This window comes from Tauraco erythrolophus, chromosome 16, assembly GCF_009769465.1.
Source record: "Tauraco erythrolophus isolate bTauEry1 chromosome 16, bTauEry1.pri, whole genome shotgun sequence".
Taxonomy (NCBI): Eukaryota; Metazoa; Chordata; class Aves; order Musophagiformes; family Musophagidae; genus Tauraco; species Tauraco erythrolophus.
In genome coordinates, this window is record NC_141480.1 from 7,849,094 (window position 1) to 7,875,829 (window position 26,736).

At 41.2% G+C, this 26,736-nt stretch overlaps 1 protein-coding gene across 1 annotated transcript in view; it reads left to right on the top strand.

Annotated features, from left to right (window-relative positions):
* Positions 1-8,140: 8,140 nt before the first annotated feature.
* Positions 8,141-26,736, top strand: part of GALNT10 (polypeptide N-acetylgalactosaminyltransferase 10) — a 41,922-nt gene continuing 23,326 nt past the window's right edge. Inside the window, exons 1-3 of the mRNA XM_009990257.2 lie at positions 8,141-8,193; positions 9,053-9,191; positions 13,320-13,486. Coding sequence (XP_009988559.2) covers positions 9,082-9,191; positions 13,320-13,486 — 277 coding nt within the window. The 5' untranslated portion in view covers positions 8,141-8,193; positions 9,053-9,081. The remainder of the gene's footprint in view (positions 8,194-9,052; positions 9,192-13,319; positions 13,487-26,736) is intronic.

The window sequence follows — 26,736 nt, forward strand, 5'->3', positions numbered from 1 at the left end:
GTTCAGCTGGTTCTGCTCCAGCTGTGGTTTAAGTAGCTGACACAGGGCCGGGGCTGATCCAGGAGTGCCCACGGTATTTGTGGCTCTGCTTTCTGAAGGAAGCAGGCAGGTTATTTCCATACCCAAAAGGGTGGCTTTCTCAAAGAAGAGCACAAATTTGAACATGTGAATTTCAATATTACTGGTATTTCAAGTGGCGAAGAAGAGCATGATGGCCAAATGGTAGCATTGTGCAGGAAACTTTTAGGTCTGGTTCAAACCTGTTGCTTGGATCTGAGTCGCAACATGTACTTGGCTTTTTTATCTTTCAGAGCACTTAATCATTCCACGTGATGTGCTGCCATTTAGTCCTGTGTTGCCTTTTAATAGTTCCTGAAATGTTGAAGGTATGGATTATGTTAATGCAGCTTTTAAATTTTTGATGGACTGAAATAGCTTCAAAATTAACCTTTCAAAAACACTGGGGTAAATCGCACCACAGGCTTTTAGCAGCTTTCTTTTTCTAGTAGTATGCTATCTCCTGTTGCAGTAAATGAAGAGCTTTGACTGACTGAGGTTGTGCTCAGCTTCCTGACCCAGGACGAATGCCTCCAGCTGATGTTGGAGATATTTTCATTTTTCATTATATCATCGGAAAGTCTCAGCTGATTTCATGCCAGTAGGAAGGATGGAGGCAGTTTGTGCTGCGTGGGTGTTGTACCAATTTGTTGTTCAACACATGCTGATAGATCTCTGACAAACAAAAAAAGAATTTTATTTCTTCATGGTGCAGTAAGACTTGATATCTATTTATTTGGGAAAGGGTTACCTACAGATAGCATGGGTGGTCCCACAATCATTAAAACCTGGGCTTCTCGCTGTGGTGAGAGGGAGAATTCTTCCTGGTTTCTGCCAAACCTGGCTTCTCTCACTCTTGAGTCTTCCGCTGAGTCCACCTCGGTTTGCAACTTCCTTTAATAAATAAAGGAATGGTTTCAATTTACTCTGTCTTTTCCTGTTGTTTTTCTGGATTGTTTTGTCATCTTTGGCATCTTATTGTAGGATATAAATGCAGAATATACTTGAAGTGCTGAAATAAGTGAAGAGACCTGGGATGGAAAAGATTCCCTCTCCAAAGATCATAGTTCCTTGTTGATTTATTACTTTTTTTTTAAGCAAAGCAAGTGTTTGAACAGAGTTTGAGATCTGTATAGCTTTGATTAGTGTATGCACTTCAGCAAATCTTTTTTTTTTTTTTTTCTTGTTTATAGAAAACTCTTGGCTTACATCTCCATCCACCCTTCTTTTATTCTGTCTGGAGCCAGGCACACTAAATAGTGATTAAACAAAAGATTAAAATTCCATTTTTGTGCATTTGGTGTTTGAATGCTGATCAGTTGCTTTGGCGGCACGTTAAGTAACAGCATGGTAGACAACAGAAGGGGCTTATTTACAGCAATCTGTCTAAATCCATTTTCAGTGTATTGCTTAATATGCCTTTCTACTTTAATTCATTTTCAGTTTTTAAAAAATGAAGGATGGAAACAGGCAGAAGATTAGTTTAAGATATTGCTGGAGAAGTAATCACTCCTTAGTGGTAAACAACTTCTAGTTCTTAAGGAAAAGAAAATGTGCTTGAGCTGAAATAGAACTTCTGGGCTTGCTGTAGGAGTTAATGGATAGCATTCCATGACCTGTGCACTCGAATGGCTTGACTAGATGATCATAATGAACCCTTCATGCTTTCAAATCTCCTTTTTATATTGCTGTTTACAACTGACCGTTTCAAAAACAAAGAGATTTTTGCAAAATGAGAATCTAAGGTAGAGCAAAACAGAAAATTGAAAAGGCTATAGCCTTGCTCACCTGTTTTACAGGGACAGAAATCCAGATCCGTAGTGCAAATTTACCCCAACCATGCAGCACTGATAACTGCAATGTTCCAACAACGGTAACTGAATTTCACAGTTAAAATGCAGATAAGGGGGGATATGCTGGTGGGGTTTGGACAAAAATGTTGTGCCTCCTGCTATGCAGTTAGAATTAATGAGGAATTAGGATAAATGTGAAAATTGACATGAAATACAGGGTTGCAGGTAAGACATAGCTCCTTGCAAATGAGATGCTTGTTTAATAGTTAAAGCAAAAGTCAGTCCTAGGAAACTTGCTGTGTTTTGCAGATTGCTTAGATATCACAGTCTAGAGCATCTGTTGAAGGGGTATCATCAAGTTATGCAATTTGCATAATTGAGTCAAATCCCATGCAGCATCCCTGAAGGAAACCACTAAAAAAAGCAACATTTTAGTCTCTGTGTGCTATGTCTGGATTTCTAGAGCTCAGACATCTTTTACAAAGAGGAAGGAGGGGGGAGAAGGAGGAAAAAAAAAAAAGCAGCTTCCAAAGTAACATGAGTATCAGCAACCTGCCCGTTTTTGCAACGAGAGAGGCTTTGAGTGTGTATATGCATATCTGCCCATGATGGCACGCTGCCTGCGACTTTACACACTGCCCTGCTAATAGTGATGACACGAGCATAAAAATTGCAGTCGAGAGGGGAAGGCAATGCTTTATCATTCGTGCTGACTTATTTTGGTAGTCTGCTGAAATTAAGTTGGTCTTGAAAGTGTGATTCTTAGCAAGAAATGCAATGCTAATCAGCCTGCTGAAGCAAAGACACTGATGTTTATTTTCTAGCACTGAAAGTCACTTGAAAATTAATGTTCAGATATTGTTTACAGAACCTTGTCAGTGACTCATAGCAAACTCTTGGGATACAGTGTTTTAATAGTGACCTGCAAAACCAATGTAAGTGTTATTCATTTGCTTGCAAGGGATGCAGTTAGAAATATTGCAACCCCTTAACATTTACCCAAGTTGAATTAAATTTAATGGAGCATTTCTGAATTGGATTGAGTAATGTAAGTTCTCTGCCCAAGACCGAAGAAGCTCCAGAATGCAGCATGTCTGTCATGACCATCTGCAGCTGTGTCGACCCTTCAAGATTTTAAAAGCCACTTAGAGAGGTATGTGGATCCAGTGGAGATTAATGTTGTATTTATCTTGTGTGAATCGCGTTTGGATTTAGTTACGCAGGGCAGTGACCTTGTGAGGGCTGCAGGCAGAGGAGCAGATAATGAGTCACCCTACACAGTCCTGTGTAAGTCACTAAGACTGAGAGCTGAGGAACAGGCTCTGTACAGGACTTAAGGATCGATAACTCGTGTTCCGTGTGCCTCCAAAGTCCAACACTACAGTTCAGAAAGGTCTAAATAACTGATGCGTGAACTCCATACTTTGCTGTCTTGCTTAATTTAAAGTTTACACGTTACTGAAGTCTTTCTCTTGACATGTGTGGCCTTGACAGGGTTTAGCTTAGCGCAGCCAAAGATATTTTCCTGCTTAAATTTATTTGGGACTGAGAGAAGTAATACATCTATCTACTAGACTTTCTGCTGTCCGTCTGCCTGATTTGGGCTCTGTGTGTAATACAGTGGCAGTCTCTGATTTCTTCTTTTTTCTTTTTTTTTAACAGCACTGGAGGATGGAGTGCTACTGCCTGCTTTCACTCGGTATTGCAGTGATGAAATTGCTTGTGTCGGGTCGTTGCTTGCTCTGAGGGTATTTAAATGCACGTTGCTGACCTTTCTGAAGAATGGCTTGAAGCTGTGCAGAAAATTTACTTTCCTGTTCACGTTATCCTATATTGAGCGCACAAATACAAGGTTGACTCCAGCCCGGAGCCTGGGGGTGCTTACTCTAGGCAGGGGTGGCTGGAATTGCTTTTTAATGGCTTTTAGGCTGCTTCTTGGCCTGATGAGTGTTGGCTGCTTTGCGGGTACAGCTTTGTAGTGGCGTGAGATGCCCCTCCTGAAACGGCCAATAGCCCAGTGGTGTGACTTCCCTCCAGAGGATGCTGGAGGTGTTGGTGTGAATCCTTTTGGGTATCCTTTTGGGTATACTTTGAGCTCGTCTCCCATCTCCTGAGAGCTGTTGTGGAGGGCAGCTCAAGATCCATCCTCTTAGCTTATTTCAAAAGGAGGGCAATCCACACAGGTACCTCGAGCAGTGAAACACGTATCTCTTAAGGGGCAATTTCAGACTAGAGTTGAGAGGGAAGGGGGGTACCTCTGCAATTCTAGTTTAAGTTGCCAGAGTCCCAAGGAGTCATGGGATTTAAAACACACTCACCTGTGCCCGGTTAGGCAGCTTTGATGTCTTTTTGCCAGTTGGTCTCTTTTTTCCTTTCTTTCTCTAGAAAGACTTCCTCTGACTTCCCCTGGTCACTTCATATAGGGGCTTGGTATAGGGTGCTGGGCTACCATGTGCAGAGTGGGTGTCAGGAGGCTCAGAGGCATGCTGTGTATTTCTTCTTTTAGATCTACTCCCAAGACACTCTTACAATGCTCTCCTCTTCGGTGGTGGATGAGATTTCTAGCGTAACTGCTGATAAGGGGTTTACACATGTTGAATTGCTGCAAATGGCAGAAGGGATAATAGCGTTGTAAACGATTCTCCTGATGTGCTTATTCAGTCCAGAGTGCTATGAACAAGAGACAAAAGAGACTTAAAATATTGATGTTTCAGACTTGCCAGTTGTTCCTGCGCCCAGTATGACACTTGTGCACAAGCATAGAGCTCAGAAAGTTGGCAAAACTCTCCTGGCAAGGAGGTGCTCCGGTCTGCGAGAGCTTTTCAGGACTTTTCCTGGCATGGGAATATCCTGGAAAGGAAACTGGCTGTGGTGAGCCGGCCTGGCAAAGCAGAGATCTTGCAAAACAGAGTCAAAAATTAAACAGAACGGTAGTGTGCTCTGTGGGTTTAGTGGGGATGATCAGGAGGGTGGCATGTTATCTGAAAAACTAGGAGCCACTGTGGTGGGCCAGACAAGTAGACATGCTGGACTGTGACAGTAGTGCAGGATGGCTGCTTCATGGTGCTGAAAATTCGATCCATTTTACACCAAAAATAACCAAGCTGCCGCTTCTACTGTCTGTCTGTCACATAGTTGTCACCAGACCTGCTCACATTAGCTGGCACGAGGTAGTGAAAGTCAGGCAGAGTTTGCATAAATTACTCATGTGAGCAGTTGGTCGGACAGAGCCATGGGTAGCTGCTGGAGCTGAGTTTGCCTGGCCCTCGCCCACGCTGTGCCCTGGCTCACCGCACCCCAAGGAAGCATCTCAAACCACCTCTGATCGCACTTGCTATGCAAAAGCAGCAGCAGCCTCCTGTGGTGGAGCAAACATTAGGTTTGTGGCTAGTGCTGCCATATACCCTATATGTTTTTCAAGGTGCTCTGTGATCGAGTCAGATACCAGCCTCAGATTGACCCAAGGACTAGCTGAGTGCTCAGTTTTTCCCCAGAAGTGCTATTGTCCACTGTGTTTGATTTGCCCTCCCAGTGCTTTCTTACGTGTTTGATTCCTGGCTCACACGTTCATCTTGATACTTAAAAGTACTTTTTCATTATCAGCAGGTAGAAATTCACATAAGAACAGTGGTGTTTAATGGGATGGCTGGAAAGCCATGAGGCGGGTTAAGCAATTTAGTTTGATGTTTATATCTGTTGAGTTCAGTTGAGCCTTTCCAGAAAGGGAGAGTGTAGTTCTTCAACACAGCTCTGTTGCTCCGGAGCTGTGCTTACCTTCTCCTGCGTGACGGGAATCGGGGAGGCTTTTGCAATGCCTCTCATGAAACCTCTTTCCCTCTGCAAACGCGAGTCTAACGTGCAGTCAGAGGTGAGCTGAAGATGTTGGATTATTGGTGGTGATGTTCCTTTTATGTCCTAATAGGTGCAGAGTGAAATTCAGGAAGATACACTACTAGTTTCTGTGTTTGAACAGAAGTAAGGATTTAGAAGAGTAGAGTTCATGTGCTAAAGGGACAGTAATTAACAACATAAAATTGAGCTATTGCTTTTGATTCATGTGACTCCATCAGAGTGGAAAATAAAAGAGCAGGTAATGAAGATGAAGAAAATTAAGGAATCATGGGGTAAATGAAAGAAATCAAGTATGCCATTTAAATATAGCTCTACTGGGATTTTTCTTAAAGTGGTTGCTTTTCTTCTGGGTATAACTGTCCTTTCCTGCTAACCAGCCTTTTCCCTCAGCTCTCTGCTTTTCACCACTGTTAATGGCATCCCATAGTGTGGTCCTGCTCTTCCCATGTCACCCTGAGAGTTCCTTTCTCTCCATTTTCTTGCATCATAAGTATTTTTCAGACAATATCCTTGTTAGCTCCAGGTGGCATATTTGGAAGTTCCTAATACTTGTTCACATCATGATCTAGCTGTGTGACTGATTTCTTGTCCATCCTGAGTGCCTATCAGCCCTCTTTCAGTAAAAATAAAACTAAATTGCAGGGAGCTGGAAGGGGAATGCTCTGAATATTGATGTTAGTTAATTGAAACGTGTAACTGACTGTCTGGTTTCATGAATCCAACTTGGCTTCTGCCAGGTGTGTTACCATCTGCAAAATGTCAAGAAGCTGAGTGTAAATCATTTTATGATCTGTGATTGAAAGGATCTAGATTGTTTTAAAATCTCTTATGTGGGGGAGGAAAAACAAGTTCTAATAGTTCACAGACCAGCTTTTAATCAGATTGAGCTCTATTACTTTTAGACCAGTGGTTTATTACCCTTTGGCATGGTAATGCAACCAGCATAACTCAAGGTTTTCATGCAGTCCCTTTGCAAAGGGCTACCACCCATAACAGAGCAGGTGGAGCAGAGCTTGTACCTGCGTTCAGCCACTGCCCTTCACTTTGACATCTTAGCTGACACCTGTCTTCAGTGATGGTTTGGTAAGCTGATACCCAGGGCTCCCTGCCTGCTGGCTGTAGTAGAAGAGCAGTGATGCAGTGAGAATAATCTGCAAAACCTTCACAGCAAGGTTCACCCGAGCTCATGTCAGACTGCAGTGAGGGGAACTGCACCAGGCTGAAGTTTAGTGCCTTGGAATATGAACTAAAATGTCCAAATATTCTGTTTTTCCCAAGACAAATCTAGGCATGAAAATGAAGAGTTTGTAATTTAACTAGTCAGGCAGGTGATGTCTGTCCCAGATGCAAAGATGCCTGATAACCCTGCAAGGTTACTATGCCAACTGTTACTTTTCAGTCGTCCTTTGGTTTTATTGACCCATTAGTGAGACTTTAAACCTCTTGCCCTCCAAGGAGAGAAGCTTTTTTTTTTTTTCTTTCAAGGAAGTTCTAGTCAGTGGAGTTCTCCCTGCAGGTCGTGAGAAATTAAAAGGGAGAAACCTCTAAGTTCTTTGTGTAACTACTTCTGCAGTAATGATGCTACAAGTGACTTGCATTTATACTCTACCAGCACATTACAACATAATTGAAAACTCATTCTCAGAGAAGATGTTCTCTTCTTGACCCTAAAACCTACTTAAGTGTGTGTGTGTGTGTATATATATATATTTATATATGTGTGTGTGTGTATATTTCCCTTGGATTTTGGAGATGTCAGTGTTTGAGACATATCATGATTTTCTTTCCACAGACTATAGTCTCTTTGATCCTGAATTCACTCCATCTTTCCCTTGCTAAACTTGTTCCCAAAGCACCCATTGCTTTTGAATTTCAGGAACAACATCATGAAAAGAGGAGCTCTAATTGGGTTCAGTGCAGGCTCATGCCTTGTGTAAAATTTGCTTTTAAGTTGAGCAGCAAGAGCCTTAATAAATGACCTTTTAAATCTTGTTTTGATTTTATTCAGGTTTAGTAGTGTGCTCATTAATAATGATCCTGCAATAGGTCTCCCATTACAGCTTTATTGTTAATTAAATAGGATGTAAGATGTATTGGATGTTTTCAAAATGAAAATGGGAGTTTTTAATAGATTCCCTGATTAAGAATAGTGGTCTGCATACATGATGGTGCCCTGGAAAAAAATATCACTTAACAGCTATAGTTAAAGTACTGTTCTGAGGCAAACAAGAGTTGCTTCCCCCCTCACCTCCTTCAGGGTAAAAACTACTTGCTTGTGATGGTCTTACCTTAAGGAAGATGTTTAATCTCCTCTTACAGGAAAGGCAGGCTATTAAGGAAAGGTTTCACGTGCTGTGTATTTAATATATCCAATCTTTTGTTTAAAAGGCATCATATGTGAGGCAAAAGAAAGACCCTTACTTTGGTGATGGGCAAAGGAAAAAGGACTGGCATAACAAAGAAGCTATAAGGAGGGACTCTGAGCGTGTAGGTATGTAAGATTACTATAAAAATGTCTTAATACAGATTTTAATTTAGTTTGATTGTATTTGGTAGACTAAGTGCAGAACAGCACGTTCAACTTCAGGGTTAAGATGATGTTCTTGACACAATGCAACAGTTACTGTGTGTTAATCCCAGTTAAAGCCTTTTACCCCAACTCCACAATAACCATTTTGAGGTGAAAACATGTTGGTAACATCTTGATATTTTTGGGACAGGTGCAGTATTGATTTTTAAAAGCTTACTAAAAATGTGTGCCTGTACCTCTCCCGGAAATGAGAGATCCAGAAAGAAAGAAGAGGGATAAGAAAAATGTTCTGGATTATAACGTCATGCAAGTTTTATTCCATAGTTCTGGGTTTTGCCTTGTGTCTCTTAAAAGTGCCCATTTTGAACATCACAGCCTTATACTGATGTGTCTGCAAGGGCTCTACCTCCTCTGTGCAAGAGCTCGGGTTGTTAAATATACATATCCACCTGTGCTGAAAAAAGCAACAGTGGTGAGGTGTTCAAACCATATGTATTCTTCCTGCAGTGAAACAAAAACCATTCCATAGATCCTCCACAGCGTTTCCATAGCCCCTTCATCTGTTCCTGATATTGGAAGGAAGACTTAACTTCCACAGTTTTCACAGCTGAGTCATTTGTAGCAAAACTGCTTATCAAATAAAATTATTAGGTTGACATGATTGACTCTGTTCTAAATATGACATAGAGCACAAAACTGATGAAGGAGTTTTTAAAAGGCTATAAGGTGACTGCTCTCCTTTCGTTATATGGATTAGTTTCTCACCAGTTAAGCACCAATTAGTAGTAACAATGCATGTTTACTTTCTGTCTATCCGTAGGAAATGGAGAACAGGGAAAACCTTACCCAATGACTGATGCAGAGCGAGTGGACCAGGCATACAGAGAAAACGGCTTTAATATCTTTGTGAGTGATAAAATTTCTCTGAATCGTTCCCTTCCAGACATCAGACATCCAAAGTGAGTATACAGTTTGTGTTTCTACGAGTGAAAGTTCACAAGCCCTAAATTACCACATCTGCAGAGTGTGTTCTTTTCTTTAATTACGAGCCCTTGTTCATCAAATACAGTCCTTTGACAGCTGGGTCCTGTCGTCTCCTTAATAAAGGACAGTGTATAATAATTGCAGTGGGAAATTGAGGAAACCAAGTTGGGGGCAGGGGGCGGGGAGGGAAATTTTGATTCCAGAAGACTTAAGATTACCAAAAATGTGCAACCTGTGCAGAAGAGATCTTGAACTTAACCCAGAGATGTCTGCTTCCTTCACCTCTTGCAACGTGACAGTTCAGTTCCTGAGCCCACTGACCTAGCCAACAGCTTTTGGCAAATCATAAGGTGGAGCTGTTTCTTTCTGTAGTGGAAACTGATGTAAATGTCCAACTCAGCTGACAAATGCCTTAAGTGTAGTCAGGTGATGACTTTGTCGCTAAACACTGTCCAGTTCTTATATTGGCCACTAGCTGGAAATGATCATGAAGTGCTCAGGAGCAGAACAAGACTTGAGTAGCTCCACTCTACTATGTATGAAGAGTTTTATCAGAAATCGACACCTTCCTCATAAAAACCTCATCAGAGTTTACAAGTAGAAACTACTTCCAATTGAATGCTGGCTTTTGAGTGCATCAATTTTTGGACATTGTCCTTTAGGATGGTGTCAGACTGGATTTTGTGCAAGCCAGGAGTTTTTCATTAGCAAAAGCACTTCAGTTGAGACTTAACCCTTGCTTATACATAGCTGAGAGGTTTTTAAATGCTGTTTGTGCAGTTCTCAATCTGAAAGCATTGTTAGACATTTGAATGGAAGCTTGTTTTGTGTAAAGCTGTTTTTATCATAATTTAGTGAATCTGAATTCAGCACCTACTTTATTCTTGAGATATCATTTCCAGAAGTCAGGTTTTATGATTTGTTAGCTGCACATTTGAGAGATTACCTCTTCAGCTGTCACAGCAAACCAATCAAATACACTGGCTTGACTCCCTTCCTCAATAAGCTCATAAACCAGAGTAGTGAGTATAACTCCATAAATATTTTAGGCAAGCAGCTGAAATGTTTAAATATAGAGATAAATCAGGAAACTGAAGATGGTTGTTGATCAGCCCGTGCTCAAGTTCTAGGAAATACAGTTTGAGTTTGCTAACCTAAATTATACCTGGCCTCCGTTTACAAGGGCTGCCATGGGCTCTGAGAATTTAAACATCAGACAATGCCAGTACTCCCTCATCTGAGGATTTAATATATTACCTCACATTTCCCATTGTTTTCCAAAGTTGCTGACTCCTCATAGCGAATTCTGCTATTTAAACTTTTTTAAAATGTAAAAACTTGTAACTCCAGTCCCCAGTTAAAATTAATAAGTGAAGTGTCTGAGTCACTAACAACTTAAGCTGTGATTAATGATGCTGCTGCAGCTGGTTTGCTTGTTACTTGACACATCCTTTCCCCAATGTAGTGAGTTATAATTGTGGAGGTCTCAAGGAGAAGATAAACTATGTGTATATAATGGATGCAGGATTAGCTGGGCAGGGACTGGGGTTACATATAATGGAGACTTGCAGTGAAGGAATTCACAACAGAAAAGGTCTGTTGTGCATTCCCTGTGCCTGTTAAAAACAAATGCTTGAAATGGTATGGTTTTGTGTTGTTTGGGAGCTTGATGAGGGCAATGTATAATGAAGTTCAGCTGAGATGGAGTCCATAAAGAGCACTCTAGAAAGAAGCAGCTGTGTTTTAGAGCACTTTACCTATCCTTTTACATACGGTAAGAGAGAGACTGTCGTTTGGAGATGTGCCTGCAGACAGCAGGAGTGTAAGGAGAAGGTGAACTGAGGAAAAATGCAGCATCTGTCTTGTCCTTTACCTAAGCTTTGGAGCCACAGTTGAGCTTCTCCCCAACAACTGGCCTGGATGGGGAAGGACAAAGAAGCAGCCAGTGTGTTTGCTCACTTCAGAGATGGTTTGTGTGGACCTTCATGTACCAAATAGTGTGTCACCTCTGCTTTCTATTAATCATGGGAATCAAGAGACTGGGAGAGAGAGTGCATACTGGATCTACCTGGTGCACACATAGAGCTGTTTGTTTCAACAGTTGTCTTCCCCTTTTAACATTTCCTTTAAGTGCTGCCGGGTTTTTTAATATTAAATACTAATTTTGCAGGTCTTGTAAAGCAATTGTAGATGTGATAGCTGGAGGGAAATTATTTGTCTCCATGCTTAATGGTTAAACTTAATAGCTAAAGTTTGCCACTTTTTAAAGTTAGTCAGAAAATGAGAATTCCAGTTTAAGAAGAGTTAGAAGAGATTTGGGGGCTCTTGTTTCATATTGGAACAGAATTATAGCTAATAGCTATCTCAGAAGAAGGTTAAGATTGCAATGCCAAGGGCTGGATGAAAGCCCTCCATGCAGCTTTATTTTGCATCTTGTGTCTGTGCATTGCAGCCACAGCCTGCAAACTCTTGACAGCATCCCAGGACGATTCATTAGACCCGAAATAAGCTACTGTCCTTTCACGCAGGCACCACAGCCACTTCCTGGAATCACAGATTTATTGAGCTTGTGTAACATAGGTGCATCCTTCTCCATTCCCTGGGAAAGGTACCAGGAAAAAGCTGCCGCCGCCAGAGCTGCTTTCATTCCCATCTGCCCTTCCGGGGAACAGGGAGGGAATTCCCTGTGTGCAGGCACGGCATTGTGCGCGTAGTGAAAGCCTGGCCGAGTGCCTGGGAGGAGGGAGAATGCAGATCAGCTCTGGTGCAGGCTATCCAAGAGGTCCAGTGTTGTGGCAGGGCCGGGAGCAGAGCGTGACCTCCCTCCCCTGCTAGCAGAGAGAGGACAGCCTGCCCTGCTGGCAGTGTCGGTAGTAAATCCTAAAAATCTCGATTCACGTAGCCGCCTCTGTTTTGCACTGGACATGTGATGTTCTGGGAATGTAGTAGATTTTTGTCCCCTAGTGAACAGCTGCTGGACATTTTTTAACTGCAGTTGTTCATTGTAGGGCTTTAGATCTTACCTGTTTAACAATGTTCAAACTCCACTCTTAGGGGCACGCTTGCAGGAAAATAAACACTGCACTTATTGCTGCAGTTTGAACTTTTCTTATGACACTACCTTGAAAACACTCCCACGAGACAAGGGAGCATTATCCCTCTTTCAGAATTAAGAAGATTAATGCTGTGGGGAAATACCCCCAAATTCAAGGGGTCTGTATGGGGGCTCTGCAGAGCTGACTCTCCAGCCTTATCCAAGTTCTGCAGTGCTTTGTGTTCAAAGCCCAGCTTTCTCCACTTTTGTCTGCAGAACTGATCCCAGGTGTCAAACTAGACCTGCTGAAGAATGGGCAACACAAGATTGATTGGTTAGGAAAAGTATGATTTGAATAATCTGTCCAGTGTGACAAAGGAAGCCTGTGGTAGAGGTTGGAGGTTGATCTATTACTGAGAGAGGTGGGTTTGTTTATTGGGCAGTTCTTACCATGCAATTATCCTGTCTCTTTTGTCTGTTGTTCATAACATATTGAACTTCTAGGACTGCTTAGGGAAGATGCCATCACACAAAATCCTTACTTCCTGCACATTTGGCTTAAAAAATTTGGCTGACAGTTATGCGTGTGATTAGGGTGATTTGTTTCTCTGAAAACTGGGACTAAGTGAGGAAAACCAGTACATTAATAGTGCCTAGAAGAGATACATTCAACTTCTGAAACAGTTTTATAGGAATTCCTCTTCCTGGTGATCTTTGAGGTATTTGGACAGGAAAAACAAGTATTTTAGAGACTTTTGTATCTTAAGCTGTAACTGGAATTTCCTTTAAAAGCAACTTCAGCACCCAATAGATCCCTCTGACTTTCTGTGTTGCTGAGTGTCACTGGCCATTAACAGTCCTTGTTTCATATGGAATTAGTTTTTTTTGTCAGGTAAACTAGATCAAATCAATACTGGCTTGATAAGACCTGAAAGTTAGGGTGGTCTTTTTCAAGCACTTTGCATCGATTTGAGGAGTAAAAGATGAACTAAGTTACTTGATGGTAATTAATATGGAAGTGCTGGTGGTTTTTGGCACCACCTTTTAACCTTACTCTACCTGTGTCCAGCTGCAAGAATAAACTGTACCTGGAGAAGCTTCCCAACACTAGCGTGATAATACCGTTCCACAACGAAGGATGGTCCTCTCTCCTCCGCACGGTGCACAGTGTCCTGAACCGCTCCCCTCCTGAGCTGGTAGCAGAGATAGTGCTGGTGGATGACTTCAGTGACAGAGGTATGATGATTTGTATGTAACACCTCCATCTGTATTTACCTACCTAAGGCATCAGTGAACTTGCAAATATGTGTATAATGACTTGAGGGTTTTCTTACTTGCCAACAGCAGAGTGCAGGTGAACCTTTCTCCAGTACATTTGAAAAGCCAAAAGTCTCATGAAAAGCTCATGTTCCATATTCAGTTTGTTCTGGTTTAGCTGCTGATGGCATGGGCTGCCCTGTGTTTTGGACAACATGAATGAACACGGAAGCTGGTTTTTAATTTTCTGCCAAGGGCCTGTGTAGCCCTGAACATTTAACCCCAGGGTTAAATGTTTGATGCTTGGAATACAAAAAAAAAAAGGGGGGGCCGGAATATGTTCACTCTTCACGTTCTGCATTTTTTTTCTAGATGTAGAAAATGGTACAACAAGCCTTAATAAAATGTCTCCAATTCAGACTGCCTATGATTTGGCTTACTTTTCTCCTGAATTTTGTGCTCCTGGAAAGTAAATCTGCAACATCCCAAACTTTGAAGGCTCTCGCTCGCTGACTCGCTTGCAGCTACACTCCTTATTTTGTCCTGTGCTGCCAGGAGTAGTCATTTGGGATTGGCTTTAAGTGCTACATGCAAAGACGTGTAGGCTGTGGCATAACGCATCACCACAAATGGAACAACCACTTGTAATTGCAGCAGCAATGTGTAGATGTAGTTGCTGAATTTCCTTGTTCTGTAGCAGAAAGACAAGGGATTTTTTTTCTCTGAAGCATTTAAATGCTTTAAATTAAACTAGAGTTTACTTTGTTTTGTAGTTTGCACACTTGCTGTGGTGGAAAAGGCAATAAAGTGAAGGAGGAATGAATGCCACTATCATGTAGACGTTACATAGCTAGAAAGATCACATGGAAAGTCCTCTGAAGTAGCTGGTGTTCTCCTGTGTTGAAGAGGGTACAGTGACTTTAAGTTATGATCAGATCTAGCTATTTTCTCCTTTAAAATTACTAAGACTATTCAGCTTTATCAGCTGCAGAGATCAAGAGTCCTGCCACTGAAATTACTCAACAGGGGGAAAAGAGCTCTCTACATGGATACTAAATGATACGCTTCCAAAAATCCGACACATAGGAAGCTCCTAAAATGAGGTTGGGAACAAGCTCATGAGTAGTGTTTTGACCTATACTGACTTACAAATAAGCACTATCCAACAGCTGTATTATTTGTACTAAAGTGCGTCTGTAGCTTGCAAGCAAGGCATGCTGGTTTGAACAAGTCAATGTTATATGAAATAAGTATTTCTGTAGAGGATTTTTAGACTAAGCTGGGGAGAGAAAAAAAAAAAAAAACAAAACAAAACAACCTCCCAACAAGGTCTCTTTATCACTACTCAGTCTAGAAGCAAATTAGACAAGCTCATGCTGTAGCCATAGCTGAATTGTACGAACAAGTTTCTTTGAGAGGAGTGGAAGTAGTGAAATCTGGTTTCCTGTGGATCCATTTTCCTTGTTCTCTAGATGTGCCCTTCTGACCAGGCGAAAGAGAGCACTCCTGGCAATCCCACCCCTGCTCCTCGTCAGTCTGTACACGTGCTGTTTGTCCAGCTCATTCTTGTTCTGTTCTGCCTGACTCTGATAAGATGAGAGCTCTGCTCTGTCAGTCATCCATCTTTTATACAAAGCTTGCAGGAAGTAGCTGAGATTCATTTGTGTGCAGCATCTATTTATAGATAGATTTAAAAGACTACTGGTGTTGGACAGTGAGCTAAATTGCCAAGGGAAGAGAACAACACACAGGCAAAGAGTGCTAATAAAAACACTTTTTTAAAAAAAAAAAAACACTGTTTTTCTACTAGCTCAGTTGGTCTATGCATGTTTGGACAAATACTAGTTAGGATGAAACATTTTTTCTTCACTGCTGTCGGTTCTGTATCTGCACTGTAGCGTTTCTTGCTGGCTGCTGGTCCTTTTCCAGCAGTCAGCATGCTTCCTTAACCACACTGAGGTTGGTTTTCACATCCCTCCCTGGGTTTAGATAGATCTTAGTCTTCAGGAAGCTGTTAAGTCCTAAACACATAATCTTGACTTGAAAGGCTGCTGGTTACAAATTTCTGGTTTTAATTTATCCATTCTATATATTTTAGAAAAAAACACAATGAACACTTCAACCCAGTATGCGAGAACTGATAATTTAATGCATCAAACTGAACTGCAGGAAGGAGCGGAGGCTCCAGGGAAATTTTATTTCACATGTTGTATGTTTGAAAAGGGCACATTCTTGGATTTGGACTGTTAGACCACTGCTCTGGTTATCTATTTCTCATTATTAAATTTGGCAGGTGGTAAAAACCCTGTGTCCAAGCCGATGACAATCGGTTCTGTTGTGTCACAGAGCCAGTGAGCAGTGAAAAGAATGAGGAGGGATTTCTTGATTTTTCTTTGAAAATCATAAATGGGTAGTCCTCTGCATTGTCTGCAAGATGGAACGCTTCTGTTTCAAATATTAGTCCCACAAATTTGTAACGTCTTTCTTCTAAAATTGTAGAATCACTGTTGAATGTACCGATAGAGGCCACGCCTGAGGTCAGAGAGACAGAGTATGAACAGTAAATGTCAGCTTCTTCCCCAAAGAGATCAGTAAATAGTCATCGTAAACTTCAGTGAAAAGGAAAAGATCAAAGGGATAATCATTCAATAAAAATCTATTATTAATTTTTTTATCGAGAAGTTACGCTGACAGGATAAAATACCAGATACACTCTGCTGTACCTCGTGATGGCCTTTCACTTGAGGGTTGTCTAAACAGACCACGAGCACTTTAAGAGCTCTGTGAAGAGGCTAACCTCCAAGAACTTGGCTTCCCCTGGCAAGGAGACTACATCCCTCTTGCTCGCATTTCTTGTGTACTGGCCTGTGTTGGGATTCAGCGTACTGGGCTTTGCCGAGCTGCCCTTGAGGCTCTGCTGGCGTCGCTCACTCGTTCTGCCACCGCGCTGGTTTCTGCAGCTGGTGGTGTTGGTGCCGACCCGTCCGCCTCTGGCATCGGTGTAGCTCATGCGCGGAGAGTCTTTATTCACACGAAGTACCGAGGACTTTGCTAATAATAGAAATAGTAAGTACGAAAACCTGGCTACTGCACACATCAGGGGTTGTTTTGACAGATGTTATTTTCATAGTTTTTCATCTGTTTTTAAGCTTGGGAGTAAGGAGTTTTTGGTGTGACTGTGAAGAGGGTTGAGAAGTTGGCTAACAAAGCGATAGGAGAGTGCAGACAGATTTCTGGGTTAGTTGCTGCAGCATACCTGAGAGGCAGCTGTGTTGCTTTCTTTTATTGGAGCTCTTGGACAGATGAATCATCATCTGGAAGTGTCAACAGACATTTGTTTCTTAATTTGTTTGACAGACAATCTATGACCTTTAGCAATAAACATTTTTCAACAAAAAAAGGCTGTCCTGATGACAGCAAATATTAACACAAGCAGCAAAAGCTTTACCAGTTGTGTTTTTTAAATGTTTCCTATGCTTTGTATTTGAAAATCAAAATGTGCTGGAACAACTTGCTGTCTGGAAAATTTTTTAGCATGCTTATAGTATAATGCAAGTAATCAAAATCTAGTCTTACTTCAAACTAATTTAGTGCTGGATCCACATCAGCCGCAGTGCTCTGGGAAAGGCTGCATGTCGGTGGGATCAGCCTAATGCAGAGCAGTGGTAGCATCTGGTTTGCCTTGAGGCGCAGTCCATGTTGGCACCTCCAGCAGCTGTCTTTGCTGATGCTTCAGTCTTTCTTCATGGAGATTCCTGTGTTAGATTGAGTTAGCTTAAAAGAAGCTGCTTTCCAGCGTTTGCCATTGGTCACAACAGAGTAAATATTGTGGGGCTATTTTCTGCTTTCTCTTATAGGCTCTAGTATCAACATAGCATTCCTGGTAAGACTATGACAGCTTATGCTTTTTTCCCCACCAACTTAGTTGGGATGTCTGTGATATAAGGACGTTCTTCTCCTGACATAAGCATTTCAAAACAATTGTAGGGTTTCAATGCACAGAAGAATATGGAAGAGGGAGGCACTGATTCAGCAGACTATTGTTGGACAATAAGAATTAACCTGCCTGACATTGTCTGCCTCTTCCTGCATGCTACTGAGAACTGCTGAAGACCAACAGACCGACCTCCACGGATTAACCTCAGCTATTTCAGGGTGGTCCAAAATAATGCTTCCCTTTCTGGATAAGCAGAAATCAGAAGGCAATACATCTGAATTACGGCTTTATAATTCCTGATCATAAAAACGCTTAGCTGTGGCAGTCCTGTGTGGATTTGTGGCTTCACTTTTAATTTCTGCAGCTATTCTTTAGTTCTGATCTCAGTTAAATTAAGCCTTTTCATATGTTGGCTTGCAGGGTACTAATTATATCCCTCTGAGCTTGTTGTTACCAGAATGGCCCTAAGTAAAGTAAAATGCTTTTTTCATGTATATCAGTTTTCTCCTGGGGACTGTCAGATGTGAAATTTGTTTGCTTTTTAATTATTTAATTACAATGCTGCTGAGTGGTAAGTGGGTTCTATTATATCATAGAAATGGAAGGAGGGGAAGAGAAGTTGAAAAGGTCTGTTTGTTACACTTCAGGTTTTTATATGGGCTCTGATGGCATTTTGTCATGGATAGCAGGCATCAAACAACAGACAGGTAGTTCATGATTCTTCAGGGTCTGCTTAAGTCCCTAGACCTACAATCTGAATCTGGCTGTGATTGTGAGAAATGGAGCTGTTCACCTCTAGTGTCTTGTCTTGGACAAAATAGATTGTTGGTCTCCATCTAGTTCTTGTAGCTTCTGGACACCTCTGCTCTCCATGTTTGTGTGAAAAAACGTAAAGCTGTCCTCTGTCTCTTGCTAGATAAATGAACAGCCTTAAGCTGAAGGAACAGAGGGTGGAGGATGGCATGTTTTCTTTTTGCAAGATGCTTGTCTAAATGCTGTTTGCTTTTCACCTAACACATATTTGGTAGCTCTATACAGCAGTGGAACAGCAAGAATATATTACTACTGGGTGAAAGACAGAAGTCAAACTTTCCTCTCTTCTGTCTGTTTTGGAGAAGAGATCTCTTTCAGGTGGAGGCTGGACTGGAACACATACAGAATCACAAATAGTTGAGCTTGGAAAAGATGTCTGGAGATAATCTAACCCAACCCTTCTGCTCAGCTAGAGCAGGTTTCTCAAAATCGTATTCACTGAAGTTTTTAAAATCTCCAAGGATAGAGACTCCATAATGTCTCTGGGAAACCTGTTCTACCGTTCAGTGACTTATTTTTTTAAAAAAAAAAAAAAAAAAATTCTTACATTTAAGCAGTATTTCCTGTACTTCAATGTGTGCCCAAGAGCTCCCAGGTCCTTTTCGGCAAAGCTTGTTTCCAGCTGCTGGGTCCCCAGTCAGTACAGGTGCATGGGGTTACTCCTCCCTGGGTGCAGGAATTTGCGTATCTCTTTGTTGAACTTCACAAGGTTCTTGTTGGCCCATTTGTCTCTTGTCAAAGTCCCTCTGAGAAGCACATCAGCCATGCTTCCCAGGCTTGTATCATCTGCAAACCTCTTGAGGGTGCACTCAGTCCTGTCATCCGGGTCTTGACTGAAGATGTGCAACAGTATTAGCCCTGATATTGGTCCTTGGGGTGCACAGCTAGTGGCAGTCCAGGCCTCCAGTTCGGCTTTGTGCTGCTAATTACAACTCTTAGAGCTCAGCCAGTTTTCTGTCCACCTCACTATCTGCTTATCTAGCCCAGATTTCATTAGTTTGCCCATAAGGATGTTATAGGAGGCAGTTTTGAAAGTCAAGATGCCTTTTATAGGTAAGAAAAACTTAAGAATTATAGAATCCAAATGTGTCGTAAGAGTAGATGTAATAAAATGGGTTGCACAAGCATCCTTTGCGTCCCGATGCCCCAGTTCCCTTGTCAGCTCACCAAAAGGTCTAACTATCTAGGGAACACTAATACCTCTAAAACTTAAACATTTCTTGCATTTGTGTGTTTATCTGGAACAAACTGACACAATGTATTTTTCAGCCCTTCCTATAAAGTGAAGCATGGTAGGGTTTTTACCTTCTCACCCTTTGCAGCAATCGAAAATTTTAAATTATTCAAGACATTGTAAACTTACTGCATGCTAGAAGGCTGTGACTTAATTGCTGAATGTCATTTAAAAGAAACATCTTGCCGTGTGCTTGGGGCTAACTGTGTGCAGAGAGGGAGATGAACACACCACACAGGTGGTTCAGAAGTACTTTGGGTTTTTCTTATTTTATGGCTTAGCTTGACAGAAATCAGTGATTGTGGCTAAGTGCTTAAATTTCATATAACAGACACGTTTCAGCATTCAGTTATTTGCATATTGACTGACAGCCTGTTCCTACTCATTTCAAGATGAGTTTTGTATAAATGACAGTGTTTTAGAACAAGTGTTGTCCCCTGTTGAAGGATGAGAGCCGCAGCAGCAGTCATCTCTAAAGCATGCATTATATGCAAACCACCATGTTGGTACAGTAATAAAGTTGAACGTGGCAGCACTGGAAATACTGCAGTCTCCAAACGTCAGGATTGTTCTGGAAGTGCTAACCCAGCTGGGCTATCTGCCTTACGGCACTGTGTGCCTGTGCAGTGGCAATACATGAAGACTTAACATCCCTCTTGCAGTAACCAGTCAAAATCTGCACCTGTGACTGGGAGGCAGTAACAGCTTCAGCTGAAGTACTCAAATATATTTAACCCAATATGACAGTGTCATTTGCAAAGTCAGCCTTCTGGCTTTTAGATTAAACATGGTATATTTTAGGGTGTGGTTATCCAAGAGGCATGCATACGTGGCTGTATTTGATTTTGAGGAGAAGATTTTGCTATAAGCGAGGTGTGTGGTTCCTTTGGGGAGTCGTTAGGGAGGCTCCAGATTTCAGCTTCATCTTTCTTCCAAGACTACACTGTTTCCTTGAGCCTTATTTTAATTCATGAAAGTTATATCTGTTTAGGAGTCCTGAAAATATTTATTTGTTCAGCCATTTTTAAATTTTTCTTACTCTTTCCCCACTTTTCTTAGTTGTGTGTTTTCAGCAGGACTTTGTGCAATAAGAATTCAAGCTGCTCTTTGACGTTTGGGAGACAGCGAAGTGTTGAGAGCCCAGACTTTGGCATGTAGCCACTGCGCATCTTTGAAAAGCAGCAAGAGGCTTTTTGACCTTTTAATAAAGGAGTCCAAGGAGTGTTTTCCCCAAGCAATGTCATCTCAGCCCTTGGTTTTGACCAGCATTTTCCCCTTCGTTTGCCCTCTCCCTTCGTGTAGAGCCAATCAGCTTCCTTGGCTTTGCACCCTTGTACTGTCTCCACACCATCCTGAGCTTGCTTGAACATTATTTACTGGCTGGAGTGTCTCGGAGCCCATCCGTTCACTGAGTGTCAGAGAGAACCACAGCCAAATCCCCCTTTTCCCCTTTCGAGATAAATCCTGTGACTTTTTAAATCTCTCTTTATATTGCAGTACAAGTGGTTCTGGAGGTAGCCATATGGGATAATCTGAATGGAAAAATAAATGTGGGTAAGGCTACTTGGCTGAACCACATGCAGCACAATTTGGTCTGAAGGGCAGAAGTCACTGAGTAGTGTACTGAAGGGAGAAGGCAAGGAGTGATTAATGGGTCATTTGGTGCAGCATCAGGTGTGTAGTAAATGCAACTCTGTTCCATTAACCACATCTGCCAGGCCTTAATTGAAAGAAATCGTGTTCTTACTGTCTGAAATAGAAAAAGGTTTAATACTTGAATTCTTTTTGATCTTTAAATGGAACAGTAAAGGATTTATGCAGCTAAAGAGCTTATCTTTTTATCTTTAGGCACATGCATTGTAAAAGCTTTTTTTTCTCTTAAATGCGCTAAAGTGCATCTAGTTAGTACATCTCTGAATATGGAGTGGCTGTGCTTAGGACAAAGTGGTGACAGTCTTTCTTACTGAATTTTGAATATGATTCTTTCAAAGCTTTTTACCTTAACATATTTTTTAAAAACAGAAAAAGCCAAGCTTTCCTTAGACAGCTATACTTTTCCACAACCTCTTCTTACATGTCGCTTTCAAGATCTCTTGTAGAAGTTGTGGTAACTATTGTCTCAAACAACTGATGAAAAGATTGGTTTTGTAAATTAAGTCACAGAATAAAGAGGGTTTTTGTCCTTGCTGTTAGAACTCATTGTGGACCATCACAAGTCTGTAAAGACTCTTGTAAATAACAGCTTTGAAGTAACTGTTCAGTGAGGTCTCTCCATGGGTGTGTGGGAGAAAGTTGGTTCCTCTAGATGGAGAGACTTGGAAGTCTGAGCAAACAAATATACTCTTTCATTAGAATTAGATTCGCTGTCATCAAACATACTTGTTTTGATGTTTGTATCTCATGAAATCTCAGGCACGTGATGATGCTCTGTTTCTGGGCCTGGTCATTCGTCCTGTGGTTTAGCACTACCAGATGCATAAAGTCACAATGAGCGGTTCTCAGGCTACGGTCGAGTTCTAAGAACTTCACTGTTAAAATGCTTCTGATGGAAGCCAATACCAGTGCCACTTTTCCATGTAGAAAGGGGCTTGGCTTTTATCCCTAATTCTGGTAGTGGTACAAATATTACAAAGTGAAATAAGCTTCAAAGTCATTTAGGTGGTTGTGACCCACAGTCCAGGTGTGATGCTTGTTGCCGAACTCCAGTGGGAATTACAGGTAGCACAGCAAAGCGTTTATAGCATTGTAAGAGTGAATTTGTGAACTCACCAATACTCTGTTCTCTAGTAAGCAGCAAGTGAGTGGAGCAATAGAATAAAACCTGGTGCAGATGTCCAATTTTGTTTTATAAACAGAGAGTAATTTGTTATTCTTCACTTCTGGCTGAGTCCTGTGGGTGTGGGATACTTTAGACAACACTTAGTGACAAAGCTTTCTTTGGATCCGTAGTGAAATGTGGATGGGATTCCATTGTACGTTTTCCTTTTTTGAATATTCATTTTTAATGTGTCTTTAAACACCATTTCTGTACTTGTGTATACCCTTCGTAAAGAGATATCTAAAACCTGCATTGTTCATTAGGCAAGGGCTGGAGAGTACTAAAAACATATTCTCTAGTGTTTTAAGGGACCTGAGGGCCCATTGTAGTTGTTTACTTCTGCTTTTTTTTGTGACAGCCTAAATTAACTAACCAGTTTATTTTTCGTCATCTTGTATTTATTACTTTAAGATCAGTTGCTACGGCTGAAGGACTCTTCTAGAAATGAGATGAGGTGGCTTAAAAAGGTCCGGTTTATTATGACCTCTTTCTAAACTAATTACTGTGTAGTGAAGGATGTCTGGCAAACTAAAGTTTTAAAAAAAATAAATAATTGAGAAACAGCGTTTCCATTACAGCTCATTAAATAAATCTAACTGCATTGCTTGCTACTAAGAAACTCTATGCATGTAGCTTCTATTAGTGGAAGCTTGCAGGAAAACAGCTTTAATTTTATTCTCCTCACCTTGAAGTACATGTCCTCATCTGCTAGGAGTCAAAAATCTAGATATCTGCCAGCTGCAGTGCAAATCAGCATTTTAATGCTTTACAGCTGCTTCTCTATAGAAGTTAATTAGAAATGTGATTCAAACACCCTCTGCCATTACTCATATGTGATATCTATTATTGGTAATCATAGTTTCTGCTATTTAAGCATGCATTTTGGGTGGTATTGACAAAGCAGCTGTTTCTACATAGAGACATTGATAAAGGTGGAAACTTCTTTACTTTGAGAAAATTGGAAGGTAATGCTGCTGCAATTTAAAAATAAAAGTGGGTAATCTAAAACACATTCCTTTTCTGTATAGTTTTAATTGCACTGATATTTTCTTAGTGGAGAAATGCCATGCTCGTTCTCACGATATAGGATCGATTCATAAATGTCACGAGGACCACCGTTGCCTGTTACCCATAAGCTGTGCTGATGTCTCCATTGGAACGTGGCAGTGTACCATGATGAACGGTGGAAGCCACGGCTCAAGATCTAAGAGCAGGGTACCTCCAGCTGTCGGTTCTGCCCTCTGTCATCCGACTAAAATGAATGTGTCGGGTGAGAACAATACTGTCTGAGATGTTTTAATTTTGGTATGGGCACAGCCGTGAACAGTCCTGGATTTGTGCTTCAGGATTCAATAAGTTTATTGACCTTTCTGGCAGATGTCAGTAACTTACTGTAGTAGTTGTATTTCTTGCTAATAAAGTAAATAGGAGCACTGGGAACTGATGGCGAAGAGGTCTAGAAGAGGAGTAAAGTGTGAGTTTGTAGAATATACTTCTGACATGCCAGGGTTTGTTACTTCAAGTCTAATATGTCTGTATTTTTCTTGCAGCTGTATTGGTAACTTTTTCATTTGCCAAATTCTTCATTTTCTGTTCCCTGACATACAGACTACAAGACAAAAATGGTTTTGCTTTGTCATTCACAGTTATTAATGTATGAGCATTATTGTAGGAATGAAGGATTATCAGTTAGTTTTCCAATATTCCATTTGGCTGTAACCCCAAAGCAAAAATTTTGTAGGTTTGTGTCATGAATTTCAGGCTTCCTCGCTTAGACACTGGAGATCAAAGCCTTTGGACTCCAAAGGGATACATTCTTACCGAGTCAAAGCAACTTTCGAGTGGGTTACATCTTGGACCTAATGGTGTAGTCTCTAACAAGACAAAAGTCCAGAGCAGAATTTTCTGTTAATTGTTGTGCTTTTTCTGGAATCTTGCCCTTTTTTTTTGTTTTGCACAGAGCAAATACTTTCAGGCCAACAAGTTCTTTGTACATGAATACTGCTGATAAAGACAAAGCTGAATCTCTGAGGACTGGTTTGTTTGGATTTTTTTTTTCCCCAGCAAAACTCAGTGACTTTTAAGGCTTTAATCTCACAGCTTTGATATGTTCCAAAATGTTTCAGCATGAAATGTCTTAACTCTTCATCTGCCTGCATCTCTCCAACTGATAGCAAGATTTGTTCTCACTGTCAGTTGTAGACTTTAGGTTCCTGTCACGATATCCTATCCAGTACATTGCTGTCAACAGTGACTGTACTGACCTGCTCACCAGGTGCAGACACAGCGAACCCCTCCAGCAGAGCAGCTTGTCTGACTCAGTCCCTGTGCTCTCCCTCTGTTCTGAAGCCTGCGAGTTGCAGAGGAGTCATGTTCAGCTGGGTTTGCTCTGTCCTGTGAGCAAACTTTTGAAATGCTTTTGTACCCCTGCTTGCCTCTCCAGTGCTCAGAAAGCAGTCGGTGTAGATTAAAGGCAATTAAAGACTAATCTGGTCTCATGATTTTTAGCTCTAGAGCAGAAAGTGGAGTATAAACTTGCAGGATCTTGAACCAGTGTGGTGGGTATATTAGCCTCAGACTGCTGGAAGTGGTGATGCTGTTGGTATGGTGGCTTGTCTTGATGTTTTTAAGTGTTTTCACCTGCCTATACGGTGTTTATCAGTTTAGTAGAACTTTGTTAGCATTGAGCAGGAGCACAAACATCCCCTTGGTTAAACAACTGGATAATCAAAAACACTTATTTGTCGTTATGATGAGGGCCTAGATTCCCGGGGTTGAAGGCAGTATTTGGGACAGTAATACCCTTCCTGCTAGTCACCATGGCTACATCAAACTTGAGCTGAATGTTAAGTGTGCTGCAAGGAGATCACTTCTGTTTCAGCGACTACAAAGGCTGCACAGGCCAAAACCTGCAGTCGTCTCGTTTGCGTGTCAGCAAAGCCGTCTCTCTGATGTTAGAAGCAATCAACAAGGAAACGACTGAGAGTCACAAAATCACCTCTTTAGATCAAATGTAGTCAACAGAAGGGGGAAAAAATGAGTGAGTGCTTTAATCTTGATACATATTTAATGAAGTGGGAAGGGAGAGGAGTAAACTAATGAGACTGACAGTTTCCCCTGGGAAAGATGGGTTATGTCACAGGAGGAAAAACTGATAATGTGGGTTGACCAGGGAGTCAGTGTGCGGTTCTTACAGACTGATGCATCCACCACATGTTGCCTTTAACAAACAAAAGGTGCTTAAACCTTACAGCATGAAGGAAGGATGAGTAAATGGATTTTCTGGATTCCCTCAGGACGAAACAGCTGGAATAGACTTCCTTTACAAATGAAACTTTCCTGAGAGATTAAGAGGTTATGCTGTAGCTAAGATGATTATTCCCTGTGTATTGCCCTGCTTGGAAAGGCAGCCTACTAAACTTTCCCAAGGGTCTGGATGTATTTATATGCTAATGCCAGTAAATGTGAATTTTCTCATTTTAAGATTATGCCTTTGTCTCTGTGTTCAGTAGTAATGTCTCCTGAAGCCATAACTGAGCAGGGTCTGGATGTCTGCTGTAGGGTGGAAGAAGCTAGGAGAAAGTTTCCTTTGCAAATTCAGGAAGTAATTGATGATACAGGCAAGAAAGCAGAAGGTTTTGCACTTGAGTTTATTGAAGCACACAGCGCAGACTCACAGAAGTGGTCTTTGCCCCAGCAACTTGCAGTCTGGCTTATTTGTCAGGCCCCACACTTCCACTTTTGCATGCTTTATTGTACCTGAAATGGAAGATTGGTTTTAAAACATTTAGAAAGAGAACAAAGTCAATAAGATTTCCAGAAATACAATCTAAGCACTTTGTTACAATCTAAGCAGTGATGACTGCTGTATTAGCGAGTGGGGTGGTTAACTCAGCTATTGTCCCATGCACTGAAATTGTTTTCCCCCCAAGTTTTTGTTTGTAGAGATGTGCTGAGAGCCAACACTAGTGCAGAATTGGCGGTGGAAACTGAGCCTCCTCCCCTGTAAGAGTCTACCACAGAACTGTAATCAGTGAAGCAACAGACATTAATATCTCCCTTCCAAGGCCTTTTCTTCTTTGTAAGAAGATTCAGCTTGAAAAGCTGTGATCAGCTTAATCAGTTTGCTGTTATTGAGACTGGTGTTCATAGTACAGTTTATTAAATCAGTTTATTATCCTCCCAACCAACTTTAGTGATCAGACGGTGAAAACATTGAAAGAAAATTAAAACTAGTGTAAGTGCTGCCTGTTTGGATAACAGCACATTTTGCTATTTAAAAGGATTACTCATCTGCACCAAAACAGGGAGAGAAGTTAATTTCAATGATGTAGAGCTTTCTATTTCAGGGAGGCCTGGCTTGCACGTTGTGATAGATTCAGAAGCAGTATAATTCATTCTTAAATTTTTAAACAGCATGTTAGGGC